Below are 13,962 nucleotides of genomic sequence, written 5' to 3' on the forward strand. Positions count from 1 at the left end.
TTATCTATTACATTTGTCCGTGAATATGGTTAAATAAATTTGCAGTATTTAAGAGCAATATGGTCGATTAATAAAAGTAAGTTTTTTTTCTTTCTTTGAATTGTATGCGGTTGGTAGGACTCGGGTACGCGTCCTCACGCCGCACTCCAGATCAGTGGGTGGCGATAATGCACCCTTTTGCAGTGTTACAGCTGCTGGAAAACAAAACTAAAGAAGAAGAACGTTTTATAAGAGAGTCCAATCTCACATAAAATGGCGCCATTAAGCGAACGTCTGCATAGTGAAACAGTGCTGTAACATTATAATCTAATATCTCAGTGTAACGATCAAATTTAAGTGAAAACATGCCCACAGCCGTAACCTTTGAGCAAATTAATTCCCTCACACATACGCGGATTAATAGATATGCCGTTTGTGTGCCTTTAGCTCGCACTGAACTGTTCGACGCCATCTTGGAGAGCCACGTGACAATGTTTTGTTCAAATAATTAAGGTGGGATTGCAATCTCGTTTCACTAGTATCTCTGCCGTTGTTCACAGCAGTGCGGAAATAAAAAGCTAACTCGGCGAAACACAGCAACAACAGCGACCAAATTACTAATTTTAATGTTTGGAAAATTTACCTTTCCAGACATTGTGAAGCAAAGATTCCTCCCTAGGATACTATATATCTTCGTCCGGGGAGTGCAAGCTAACTGCTGCAATGTCGAATTGTGTTGCGTTCCATACACAGATCGCTTCCATCATGGAGGTGCTAGCGAACGCGGCCGTGGCAGAGATCTGCAAACTTGTGGACGATGGATATGCGGTTTTACGCTTGGAAATGTCCCAAAGCCAGAAAGAGAACAAAGCCTTAAAGAGGAAACTGCAGATGCTGGAGCTCCGGATCGCCCGGGGATGTACAGAGAGGAACTCCGTAAATTCTCGCCCTCTTGGAGTTCAGTGTTTCGAAAAAACCAGAAGAACAGTTACCGGTAACGACACCAAACCGTTAATGTGTTGTTCTGGCCGTTCGCATCGTAGTTTGGTCATGTTCTGAGTCTTCAGAACGTGTAGCAGTAACTTGTTTTCAGTTTTGTGACCGATGCTAATCGGTTAGCTAACTAGCATCGTTACATATTTTTAGTCAAAACCCTGAAATACTGAACATGACCGCTTTTAAGTTGCCAGTTATGTCCAGACAGCCATTTTCCTGGGTTCTTTGCAGGGCCTTCAGCCACACAGAGGAGAGATGGGGAAATTATGGTTGTGGATGAAGACCACGCACCAACGCAGGCTGTCGTTGAGAGAGACGAGGTCAGTGCGACTACAGCACCTACGTGATACTCTGCCTTAAAATCAGCAGTGAAGAAGACTTGATAGTATTTTTTAGCGAACTGGTAGCTATGTCCCTCCCATGTTTGAGTTAAGATGTCATTTGCAATATTTTCAAGCGGTTATTATTGTGGAAACAATATCATTTGACGTAACCTATACATGTATTTTGAGTGCCTTCGCCTGTCCGGCTACAGAGTAGGGTATGTTGGTGCTTTCATTGTCATAGGTATACATCACTTAAGTTGTGACCGCTGGTCACGTGCATTCATTCGTGGTAGGAAACGTCGCTGGTCTTGCGAATTATAATGAACGGTTTCGGTCCTCCAACTTTGAGATGGGCGGATATGAATATAAACCAGATTAATTGGAACTTAAAACTAACACAAGGATTTCACAAAGAGAAACTAGAATATGTATCATGTAATTAATGGTAGTGTTCAATTAAAGTCGCTGTTAGATGGTTTAAACACCGGATTGAAACACCTACGGTCACATTTTATAAAACAGAATGAATAGAATATGCTATGACTTTGCTGCACGTCTCAGATTGTGTTTGACATTGCTAATGCATTTTTAGAAACGCTAAAGCGCATCTTCTTGTTTAGCTACAGTGCACGAGTTCACAGTGACCACCTTACCCAACACTGAGCAAATTACTGCATCCTTTGTGGTCAAGTTGGCTGTCATGCATTTACTCCTATTGAGAGGTTTTGAATGTGATTTTTTCCTATTTATTCATGACCAAACAAGGCATACCTTGGAGAAGTGGTGTCTGCTCGCATTGATTGCTCTGCTCTTCTGTTGCAGTGTGCAGACGTGGAGGAGGAAATGACTGAATCTCTTCTGATAAAGGAGGAGAGATCCGAAGAGGACAGAGACCCCCAGAGAGCGATGAACTCCAGGGAGGAGAGTAAGTTGAGAAAATCCGGTCACATTGCCACCAAACTAAATCTGGATCATCAAAGTTGTGCCTACCAGTTTTTCAACATATATTTTTGTACACAATATTAATCTGTGTTTATTTTCATAGGAATAGTTAATGTCTTTCCAACTGTGCATCATTAGGAAATGACTAATTCAAAATACCAAAAAGGCCTTTTTATATGGTGTTATTAGCCATCGGTGGTGTTTTAAACAGTGTGTAATGTGTGTGTAATAAATATTGCTTCTCATTTCCCTCCAGGAGCGGTGGAGTGGAGGGCAGGCAGCAGGGAAAAACGTCCCGTTGAGGAAACGCAGAATAAAGCAGCGAATCACACAGAGGAGCTCACTGAGCAGCACAGGACCAGACGCGCTGTTTGGGAGGTCAGTGGCCTGGAGTCTGCCCTTAAAACTGAGCCAGAGACAGAGAGAGCCGAGACGCTTCAGCACACAGGATGTGAACAGAGCGCAGGAAGACTTCACACTTCCTGTCCTGAGTACTTAATGTGTGAGAGAACTAGTCAACTGAGGACTCTGTGTACACAGGGGGCTGGTGAAACAGAGGCTGATGTTCCCTCCTGCTCTTATGCTACAGAAAGCAGCTCTGAGAGCCTGTCCATTCACTCAGGGCTGCAGTCACTTCCTCCCACAGGGAAAGGTGCTGCCAGTGGTCTGTCATTGGGGTCTCTAGATCTTAAGCCAGAGGCTGTAATGATAGACTCTGCATCGACTGAAGAGGAGGCTGAGATGCACTCCGCATGGACTGAAGAAGCAATTTCCAGAAATATTGTATCGCAGCACAGATATCACAGAGGAGAGAGGGAGAGAATGGAAGTGATCCCAGGAAGTGCTGACGTGTGTCCCCCATTTGCCCAAATATCGGTGAGAGACGGCACTGACACAGCACATGTGCTGAGGTCTGATGTGAACACTCGCGTGCCCTTCCATGATGAAATATCACCGCCGAAGGGCATCGGTACGCACAGAGTGGGCAGACGGGAGAAACTGTTCATTTGTACATACTGCGGGAAGGCTTTCAATCGTCCGAAAAAGGTTGAGATACACCAGAGAGTTCACACCGGAGAGAAACCGTTCAGATGTACACTTTGCGGAAAGTGGTTTGCTGAATCGGGTAATCTTAAAAAACACCAGAGGGTTCACACGGGAGAGAAACCGTTCAGCTGCACACTCTGTGGGAAGAGATTTGCCTGGATACGAAACCTCAAAACGCACCAGCAGAGAAACCATCCTGCTGTGAGCAGTGGAAGATGAGTTTCTTAGTTTAGATTTCTGGGGGGTTTGGGGGCATCTTCAGTGAATCTTCCATATGTATAAGTCTGCCCTAACATACACACCTTTAGACTGTAGTGTCTTTTGTGTGTATTTTATTTAAGATGAGTCTTGATTCCAATTGAAATTCTTTATTCCTTCTCTGGAGTTGCGTTTTCTGTTTGACATGCAGACCAAGACATGTACATGCCTTTTTTTTTTTTCTTTTTTACAAAAATAAACTGCATTTTAAAAAATGCTCTCTTAGTAACTTATATTAGAACCTTGAAAATGAAATGTGATGATGTTGTTAGTTTTGAAGAAGCGTGTAAATTTACAGTACCACGGTTAAATTAATAAGCACCTGTACATGTTGTCAAAAAATAGTATTATCGTAGTTTTAAATGTCCCAAGTCTCAAGCCAGTCAATGTTCAGCTATAAAGATCACTTCTTGTTCGTTATGGGAACGTACAAATGGGAAAAAGGGCGTGGCTACCTGAAGGGGAATGCAGTGACCTGCATCTGAAAGACTACTACAGATGCAGAACAGGCACTTTCCAAGCCATCTGTGACGAAGCTTTGGCGATGGATCCACAAAATGGGAGCAGCCTGGCTTAAGACTGACTGTGAGGTGTCCACGTTTCGGTGCGCACCCGGAAGTGAACTTGCCAGGTTAAGAAACCGCTGCTTAGTTCTCATTTGGCACTGATGCATTGCCTGGCTGCACTCGGACTTAACGCTGTTATATTGGCCTTTGCCCATCCCTTGAGTGACATTTTGAAAATGGGGGATTCTGGGATTTCACACTCTCTTGAACATAAAAACAGTCCATATTAATTTTTCCACAAAAAAAAAAAAAAAAAAAAAAAAAACAGGCTGGAAAGAAGACTCAAAGTTTGTCAAAAATGTGGTTTTAAGGTGTGTTTGCCAAGCTGAGAAGATCTTGAGGCTTGGATTTAAAGAAAATTACCTGTATGGATGTTGTTGTGCAAAAGTTGTATTGAAAGTTTCCCGAAACTGTAATAAAAGTTTTATCCAAAATGGATAAAGCATATTTGTTTGTACCAGACTTGAGCTGCTTCATTTAAGAACCTCTGTACAGAGCCTCTGCAGTCACTATTTAGTGAATCTACTGTCGCTGTATTTTGTAAATTTACAGTCGGAGTACTGAGCAAATTTACAGTCACTGTACTGAGTAAATCTAGTCTCTGTACTGAGTAAGTTACAGTCGCTGTACTTAGTGAATCTACATTCACTGCACTAAGACAATCTACAGTTGGCATACTCTGTAAATGTAGTCCCTGTACTGAGGAAATGTACAGTCATTGTACGAAGTAAATTTACACTTTCTGTACTATGTGAGTGTGCAATTGCTGTGCTGAGTAAACCTGCACTCACTTTACCTGGCAAGTCTATAGTCACCATACTCTGTAAATATAGAAACATAGAGTCGCTGTACTGTGTAAATTGGAGTCACTGCTGGTACAGAGGTTCACTGCTGTAGAAGCTGCTGGACATATAGAGGCATTCCTCCCCACTCTCTGTGTTAATGAGTCCCCATAGAGATCACTTTGCTCACACGGTGTGTACAGCTTTAATCAAGGAGTTGTGTTTCCCATATAATACTGAGAACCAACCACCAAGGCAGTTGCATGGATCGAATGCATTTTAAAGTTTCAGTACTGTTCCAATATTGAGCCAACATTAATTTGATAACATTATGGCCAAATTGGTCATTTTTGTCTGGGTTGAATTATATTGCCTTTTTATCCTGAATCCTCTTTGTTTCCTCCTGGGTTTCTGATGGTATTGCAAAGTTCAGAGATGTGTGCTGTCAGTATGACATGCTTTGCGCTATGTCAAGTGCTGTAGTTATTTCGTCCTTTCATGCTTGTGTTCACGGCTTTAGTAATTTGTGATTTCTTGTCATAAAACTGAGAACTGTAAAGGAGAGACACTTTTCCGACATGTTAGTTTGCGAGTGGTTTGTGTTACCCACCAAATTCTGCATCCTAGTGGCACCAGGGTCTGTTTATCGTACGAACAAGGCCGGATTATTTCTGCTTGCAGTGGAAAAGTATGAACTCAAGATGGGGCTGTATCGTGTTATTCCTTTGAAGGCATAAAATGATGATATCACCTATGTTTTACCCCCCCCCCCCCCCAAACATACTTAGGATTCTGCTGACTGTCACTACAACAGCATTGCATTATGTTGAGTAATGCCAGTGTTTGTAAATGTTTTTTAAAGCTGTGGTTCAGTTCAAGCTGGAAGGCCTGGTACCCAGGGTGTGTCTGAAGCGTGGGTGAACCAGCGTGCAGTCAGACTGATCTCCGCGCTCCTCTGTTACAGTGCACAGACATGGAGGAGGGAGGGACTGAAGCGCTTCTCATAAAGGAGGAGGGGCCGGAGGAGAGCCTCCGGAGGCGAAACCCACGGACGGGGCGGAGGAACGCAGAGGGCGGCGCCTTTCCTACTGGAAGAGCTTCAGGTGCGTGAAACCTTGAGGCGCTGAATTCACCTGTGTTGTATAGTAGGTAGGAAACTGGGCTTGTAACTCAGAGGTTGCCAGGTTAACTCCCAAGCGTGTGGCACTGCCATTGTGCTTTAATGCAAAGGGGCATTCAGTTGTCCCAGCTTTTTTCGTGTCAGACACCTCACAGGTTCTGCTGCAGCATTGCGCTGTTAGCAGCTGTGATGCTATGCCGCTAGCTGGTCACAATAACCGCTTTTATCTTTAATTGTATTTACCCTTAACCCTCCTCCCCCTTTTTGCTTCCAGGAGCTGTGGAGCGGGGAGGCGCTGTCGGGGGAAGAGTTCCCGCCCTGAACCAGCAGACAGCGCCGGAGCGCCCCCTGGAGGACCTCACTGAGCACAGCGCCCCGAGCAGCCTTTGGGAGGTCAGTGGACCGGACACCGTCCTCAAAACAGAGCCAGAGTGTAGTAGTGTTACCGAGAGACTCCAACACAGAGGAGCTGAACACAGGCCAGGAGGACTGAGCAGCCTGGACTCTGAGTTTGTCATGTTTGAAAGACCAGGCCAGCTGGGGTCCTACTGTACACAAGGGGGCGCTGTGGCAGAGACAGTGGATCCGTGTTGCTCTGGAAGCGGCGTGTCCTCCTCAGGGCTTTCCGATGTGAAGGCGGAGGTCGTGCTAACGGACTCTGAGCCGGTAGAAGAGGTGACTGAGGCGCCGTTGGCGTGCAGCGAGGGGGCCGCCGCGTTGGGCGTGGCTAGCAGCCAACGCGGCTGCAGAGAGGAAGGGTGGAGGGAGGCGTTGGCGCTTCGTAGCGTAGCTCGCGGGAGCCCGCCGCAGACCCTCGCGTCTCTCAGGAAGGCTCACCGGTTCGCTGCCAGGAAGAAGCTAAACGTTTGCAAGTTCTGCGGGAAGTGTTTCGGAGGCCCGACCAATCTGAAGGCCCACTACCGAATCCACACGGGGGAGAAGCCCTTCATTTGCCCTCAGTGCGGAAAGCGCTTCACTCAGTACGGCAACCTGAAGGCGCACCGGAACGTTCACACGGGAGAGAAACCGTTCGGCTGTACCGCCTGCGGCGACAGTTTCTCCCATCCCAGTAACCTAAAGAGGCACCAGAGGCGTCTCCACAGGGACCTGTGCTGAGCCAGACGGCCTGCTGGGGGTCTCACCACCGTTTAAACTTAACCGGAGTGGAGGTGTCCGTGACAGTGGCCCAGCTTGCGCACGATTGGCTGAGAGGGGCACGTGACATCTCCGTCCTGCTTATGGGTGAACTGAGATTTCTTAGATGGACACTCTTCAGGGAGGTTTTCTTGAAACGTAGTCACCTCGTTAATTAAGAATTAGAGGAGAATAATCACACCCACCTCCAAATTCGGTTTACAGGGTTTGTTGGCATCACAAGGCCATGGTTCAACTCAAAAACAAGAAAGACTTCTTAGCAATGACCTGCTTATGTTGTACAAGACATTAAATGGAAATTTTAAAGCTTCTCTGTACTTTTAAACTGACAATGGCTGTGTTCATCTTTGTAAAAGCTTTGCATCCCTGGATTTTTGTAAAAAAAAAGATTAAATCTTTCTTATTTTGTATTTAATGGAAAAAGGAGCATGCCTGTGGTTTGTTCTTCTTAACACTTCTTATCTCTGCTGTGAAAAAGAAAGAAAAAAAAAGTTTAACCAGGCAAGTTTATTTCCAAAAAAACCCCAAAACATCACGGTCCCTCATGCTACAGTATATCCCCTTCCAGTGACTGAAACGGTCCCTCATGCTACAGTATATCCCCTCCCAGTGGCTGAAATCAGCTGGTTTGTTTGATGGGGAACATTTGAATTAGAACGACGGCTTTGTCAGAATGCGGGGTCTCGAGAGCGCATGGCAGTTATTATATGTGGTGGTGGTACTCACCATATACTAATATACTCACCGCATACTCACAGCATATTCACTGTGTACTCACCGTATCCTCACCATATGCTCACCGTATACTCCGCACATACTCACTGCATACTCATTACATTACATTTATTTGGCAGATGCTTTTATCCAAAGCGACGTACAAAAAGTGCATTTCATGGTCATAGACAACTACTAAACACAGGTCCAGTAAGATACAATACTTACCGTATACTTACCATATTCTCCGCATATACTCACTGCATACTCACCATATACTCACCGCATGCTCACCACATAGTCACAGCATATTCACTGTAAACTCACCGTATACTCCTCATATACTCACCGTATACTCACTGCATACTCACCATATACTCACCGTATGCTACGCATATACTAACTGCATACTCACCGTATACTCACCGTTTACTCACCATATACTCACCATATGCTCCGCATATACTCACCGTATACTCACTGCATTCTCACCATATACCCTGTATATACTCACCGTATACTCACTGCATACTCACCGTATACTCACTGCATACTCACCGCATACTCTGCATATACTCACTGTATACTCACTGCATACTCACCGCATACTCTACATATACTCACCGTATGCTCACTGTATACTCACCGTATGCTACGCATATACTAACTGCATACTCACCGTATACTCACTGTATACTCACCATTTACTCACCATATACTCACCATATGCTCCGCATATACTCACCGTATACTCACTGCATACTCACCGTATACTCACTGCATACTCACCGCATACTCTGCATATACTCACCGTATACTCACCGTATACTCACTGCACACTCACCGTATACTCACTGTCTGCTGGCCGTAGGAGTCTCTCATGTAAAGGGCTTCTTTACGGCTCTGGCGAGTTGTGGCTGAAAGTGTGGGACTCCGTGCAATCCTTCACAGGGCAGCCCTGATGCCGCTGCTGCTGACTGTGGAAATTATTTTTTCTGTGCTTGTGTTCCACTAGGTGGCGGTGCTTCACTGGTTGTTTTTGTCACGTCAGGTTCATTTTCCCCTCTAGTTTTTTAAAAGCGTTGTTTGCCTGACAAACTTGGCTCTCGCAGTTCTTTTGTTAGTTAGCTGCAGGATTAGTGTGAATGTGTAGTGATGAAGGAGGATGGAGGGTAAATGCATGGGTGACCTTTATTATGTTGTAGGTAGTGCAGGAGGCTGATGCTGGTGTAGGGGTGCTAACAATCCCTAACAGAATAAAATCGCAGTGGGTTGTATTTGCTGTGGAATATCTTCCTTTCCTGCCACAGTTCACCATTATCTTTAGCCCTCAAGAATGAATGTCGGGTGTGAGCCTGAGTGAAGATAAATTCCATTTCTGATTCTGCCAGTTCAGGAAATGAATGAATATTCTATTTATTTAATTGAAAAAGCATCTTAAAATGTAAGGACATTTGAGACTTTCCCCCCACAATGCATAAATTGACTGACTTGACAGAGTTGACACGGATCTGGTGTGTAAATTATGGAAGTGTGGTGGGCGTATTAATTAACCCCAGGATTTTTTCAGAAATCCTGCCATGTGTTACAAATACTGATGCTGTGTGCGAGTGCATGTGTGCGTGCGTGTGTGTGTGTGTGTGTGTGGCTGACTGTGGATGAAGTAGGATATGCACCCATGATCTCAATCCTCTGTTGCAGTGTGCAGACATGGAGGAGGGAAGGGCTGAATCGCTTCTGATAAAGGAGGAGAAGCTGGAAGAGGACCGAGACCCACAGAGAGAGATGAACACCAGACAGGAGAGTAAGTGCAGTATTGGGGCGGGGGCGGGGGTGGGGGTGGGGGGGGGTTGTCACCGGGAGTTGTGTAATAGGATATAGCAAAGTAAACCAGCTTATGTATGAAACAAACATATGTTTGTGTTAAGTGCTTGCACTCATACACACAAACATACACTGGACATGCATAAAATGCATCTTTGTAAATGCTTTAGCCTGATAGATGCTGGTAAACAATTTGTAAACACTCCTGTAGATCCTTTCAGTGGAAACTCTTATTGAGTTTACACTGTAATATTCCAGAAACTTAAAAACTGACAGAAAATAGTAAGGGCTACTGCCCAACGAGATTTACAGAGTAGATTTTTTTGAATGTCCAGTGTTGATACCTGCCATTATGTAGCTCACAGGTAATCAGTTTATCTCCTAAAGCCCCTGGGGCAGAAGTGTAAAAAATTAAAGCCCCTGGGGGCAGAAGCGTAGGAAATTAAAGCCCCTGGGGGCAGAAGTGTAGGAAATTAAAGCCCCTGGGGGCAGAAGCGTGGTGATGTGGCTGCATGCAGCTTTAACTGCTGAAGCTGGGTCCTTGTTCTGAATAACTGTTTGCTCCGCCCCCTCTCCAGGATTGGTGGACTCAGGCTCTGACGGTTTGGGACAGGCTCCGCCCCTGATGCACAGAGAGACCAGGCCCTGCGTTTGGGAGGTCAGTGGACTGGAGTCTCCTCTTAAGGGAGAGACAGAGAGAGCAGAGACGCTTCAGCACACAGGATGTGAACAGAGCGCAGGAAGACTTCACACTTCCTGTCCTGAGTACTTAATGTGTGAGAGAACTAGTCAACTGAGGACTCTGTGTACACAGGGGGCTGGTGAAACAGAGGCTGATGTTCCCTCCTGCTCTTATGCTACAGAAAGCAGCTCTGAGAGCCTGTCCATTCACTCAGGGCTGCAGTCACTTCCTCCCACAGGGAAAGGTGCTGCCAGTGGTCTGTCATTGGGGTCTCTAGATCTTAAGCCAGAGGCTGTAATGATAGACTCTGCATCGACTGAAGAGGAGGCTGAGATGCACTCCGCATGGACTGAAGAAGCAATTTCCAGAAATATTGTATCGCAGCACAGATATCACAGAGGAGAGAGGGAGAGAATGGAAGCGATCCCAGGAAGTGTTGACGTGTGTCCCCCATTTGCCCAAATATCGGTGAGAGACGGCACTGACGCGGCACACATGCTGGTGTCTGATGTGAACGCTCGCGTGCCCTTCCATGATGAAGTATCACCGCCGAGGGGCATCGGTACGCACAGAGCGGGCAGGCGGGAGAAACTGTTCATTTGTACATACTGCGGGAAGGCTTTCAATCGTCCGAAAAAGGTTGAGATACACCAGAGAGTTCACACCGGGGAGAAACCATACAGATGCACCATTTGTGGGCGGTGTTTTGCTGAGGCAGGCAATCTCAAAAAGCATCTGAGGGTCCACACGGGAGAGAAGCCGTTCAGGTGTACGTCCTGTGGGAGAATGTTTGCCTCCATACAGAACCTCAGAACGCACGAGCAGAGAGACCATCCTGACGTGCTTAGCGGGAGATGAGGCTCTTCCGTTAGGACTGATGAGGGGAGGGAAACTTGCACACCTGTAGACTGTTCGTTCTGTGCGACCTTTGCAGCACGTATGCATAATTCTGTTTTTACACGTTTAATTGCATTTTATTAACATCACCTGATTCCAAATCTGCCCTTCCATTGTCAAACCGACACGTCTATGGAAATGTGTTTCTCAGGGTCGAGTAAGCCGTGTCTATGACAACCGTGTTCCGAAATAAACATACGTCACATGCAAAATTCAGCGTATGTGTGTCATGTGAAAGCCGCGGTCACCTGCATGATTAATTGTATTATTGTGATTGTGTTATTTATAGCATGTCTTTAGGACGCTACATGGAATAAAAACTGATTTAAACGGTCATTTTGATCATGTCCTTGTACATAAAATGTGAGATGAAATGCAATAACTGTCATATGAAACATTCGCAATCACTTTAGAATAATCACAATATTTGATTCATAGCGTGCTGAGAGTCTAGTATCTGTTAAGGCTCTGTTCCAGTGTGTGGATGGGCCCCATGGTCTGGTATCTGTTAAGGCTCTGTTCCAGTGTGCGGATGGGCCCCATGGTCTGGTATCTGTTAAGGCTCTGTTCCAGTGTGTGGGTGGGCCCCATGGTCTGGTATCTGTTAAGGCTCTGTTCCAGTGTGTGGATGGCCCCATGGCCTGGTATCTGTTAAGGCTCTGTTCCAGTGTGCGGATGGGCCCCATGGTCTGCTATCTGTTAAGGCTTTGTTCCAGTGTATGGATGGGCCTCATGGTCTGGTATCTGTTAAGGCTCTGTTCCAGTGTATGGATGGGCCACATGGTCTGGTACCTGTTAAGGCTCTGTTCCAGTGTGTGGATGGGCCCCATGGTCTGGTATCTGTTAAGGCTCTGTTCCAGTGTGCGGATGGGCCCCATGGTCTGGTATCTGTTAAGGCTCTGTTCCAGTGTGCGGATGGGCCCCATGGTCTGGTATCTGTTAAGGCTCTGTTCCAGTGTGTGGGTGGGCCCCATGGTCTGGTATCTGTTAAGGCTCTGTTCCAGTGTGTGCATGGGCCCCATGGTCTTGTGTCTGTTAAGGCTCTGTTCTAGTGTGTGGATGGGCCCCATGGTCTGGTATCTGTTAAGGCACTGTTTCAGTGTGTGGAACTTGGACTGTGCCAGTGCCGACTGGTTGGCGATCTTGCGGGCCAGAGCATTATTTGTTTTAGCCTTACCCTGAGGAGATTATAATCTATGGCAATGATATACTGGGGCGACATTGCTCAGGAGGTTGCCAGTTCGATCCCCGCCCTGGGCATGTCGAAGTGTCCCTGAGCAAGACACCTAACCCCTAAATGCCCTGGTGATTGAGAGGCATCAATTGTAAAGCACTTTGGATAAAAGCGCTATATATAAATCCAGTCCATTTTACCATTTACCATGATCTTCAGTCCTGATCCTGGTGGTCTGCTGATTTTTGTTTTCGCCTTAATATCAGCTGGCAGTTCTGACCCAAGAAACCAGGCAAGGTGTGCTGAGTAACAACAAAAACCAGCCGATCCTGCGGTCCTCCAGGACTGAAGGACTGAAGATCAGTGGTCTATGGGAATGACTGGTGCATTGCACACCACCGCCCTCTTCTGGTCATCCCCCAGCTGCACATGAGGTGTGCTCCTCTGCACAGCCGTGCTGGCGGATTGTGTGCTAAGAGGAAAGTGTGGTCGGCAGGGTGAATTGAACTGATGCTGCGGCAACATGGGGCCAATGACACAATTTTACATTCCAGAACGGGAGAAAAAGAGAAATCTAGTTCGTTCTTTATTTTATTTTATTTTTTTGATGTTTTTTTTAAAATACAAGTATTATCATCTTTGATTTCCATACATTGACGTTTATTGTGGTGGACCATTTTTAAAGATGAGTTTTAATGAAATATAATCTAAAATAAAGATTCCCTTGAGCCACACTCGTTGACCTGTTTGATTTAAAGAGCTATGCACTGCACCACTATAGTCGCTGTACTGAGTAAATCTACTGTTGCTGTACTGAATGAATCTACACTCACTGTACTGAGTAAATCTACAGTTGCTGTACTGAATGAATCTACACTCACTGTACTGAGTAAATCTACTGTTGCTGTACTGAATGAATCTACACTCACTGTACTGAGTAAATCTACAATCACTCTACTAAGTAAATTTACAGTTGCTGTACTGAGTAAATCTGTGGTCACTGTACTGAGTAAATTTACAATCACCGTACTGAGTCGATCTACAGTCACTGTGCTGAGTAGAGTCATAGTACAGAGTGAATTAATCCAAAGGATATCACAACACAGTTACTTTCTAAAGCCGCACTTACTGCATTAATGAAGCTGTTTTAGTGATCACTTTGTAATCTACAGCTTTAATCAATGAACTGTTTCCCATAAACCTATGGAGGGCCCTCCTGTGGCTGTATGGACCAAATGCATTTTACACTTTACAATATCCTGCCAGCCCCCACTACCCCGACATCAATATGCTGTTGAATAATGTTCAGCCATGAGGTTGAACGCTGTGGAAATTAAAATTAAATGTTCCCCAAAATAGAAGAGGTGGAATACTGTTGCAGTTTAATTCATGCTACATTGGTATCCTCCATGATATGCGCCAGTGCCACTGGCATAATGCGGTGCTTAAATGGCACTGCCACTCCCCAAAGTATTCATCCACAATCTGAGGTTATTGCTG

The 13,962-nt window shown here is 45.6% G+C and overlaps 1 protein-coding gene across 1 annotated transcript; it reads left to right on the plus strand.

Moving 5' to 3' along the window:
* The first annotated feature begins 254 nt into the window (after positions 1-254).
* Positions 255-11,624, plus strand: LOC118228276. The gene is made up of 8 exons (XM_035419677.1): positions 255-973; positions 1,207-1,295; positions 2,124-2,226; positions 2,500-2,621; positions 5,861-5,999; positions 6,291-6,409; positions 9,587-9,689; positions 10,288-11,624. The coding sequence occupies exons 1-8, from the start codon at positions 703-705 to the stop codon at positions 11,247-11,249; spliced, it is 1,908 nt and encodes a 635-aa protein (XP_035275568.1). The 5' UTR covers positions 255-702; the 3' UTR covers positions 11,250-11,624.
* Positions 11,625-13,962: the final 2,338 nt, after the last annotated feature.

This window comes from Anguilla anguilla, chromosome 5, assembly GCF_013347855.1.
Source record: "Anguilla anguilla isolate fAngAng1 chromosome 5, fAngAng1.pri, whole genome shotgun sequence".
Taxonomy (NCBI): Eukaryota; Metazoa; Chordata; class Actinopteri; order Anguilliformes; family Anguillidae; genus Anguilla; species Anguilla anguilla.

What these genes read in the sequence shown, in the direction of transcription:
- LOC118228276 (XM_035419677.1), top strand. Translation starts at nt 703, where the DNA reads ATGTCGAATTGTGTTGCGTTCCATACACAGATCGCTTCCATCATGGAG. An exon ending in CCAGACGCGCTGTTTGGGAG is followed by an intron (nt 2,622 to 5,860) that starts GTCAGTGGCCTG and finishes CCTCTGTTACAG; the next exon opens with TGCACAGACATGGAGGAGGG. An exon ending in GATGAACACCAGACAGGAGA is followed by an intron (nt 9,690 to 10,287) that starts GTAAGTGCAGTA and finishes CCCCCTCTCCAG; the next exon opens with GATTGGTGGACTCAGGCTCT.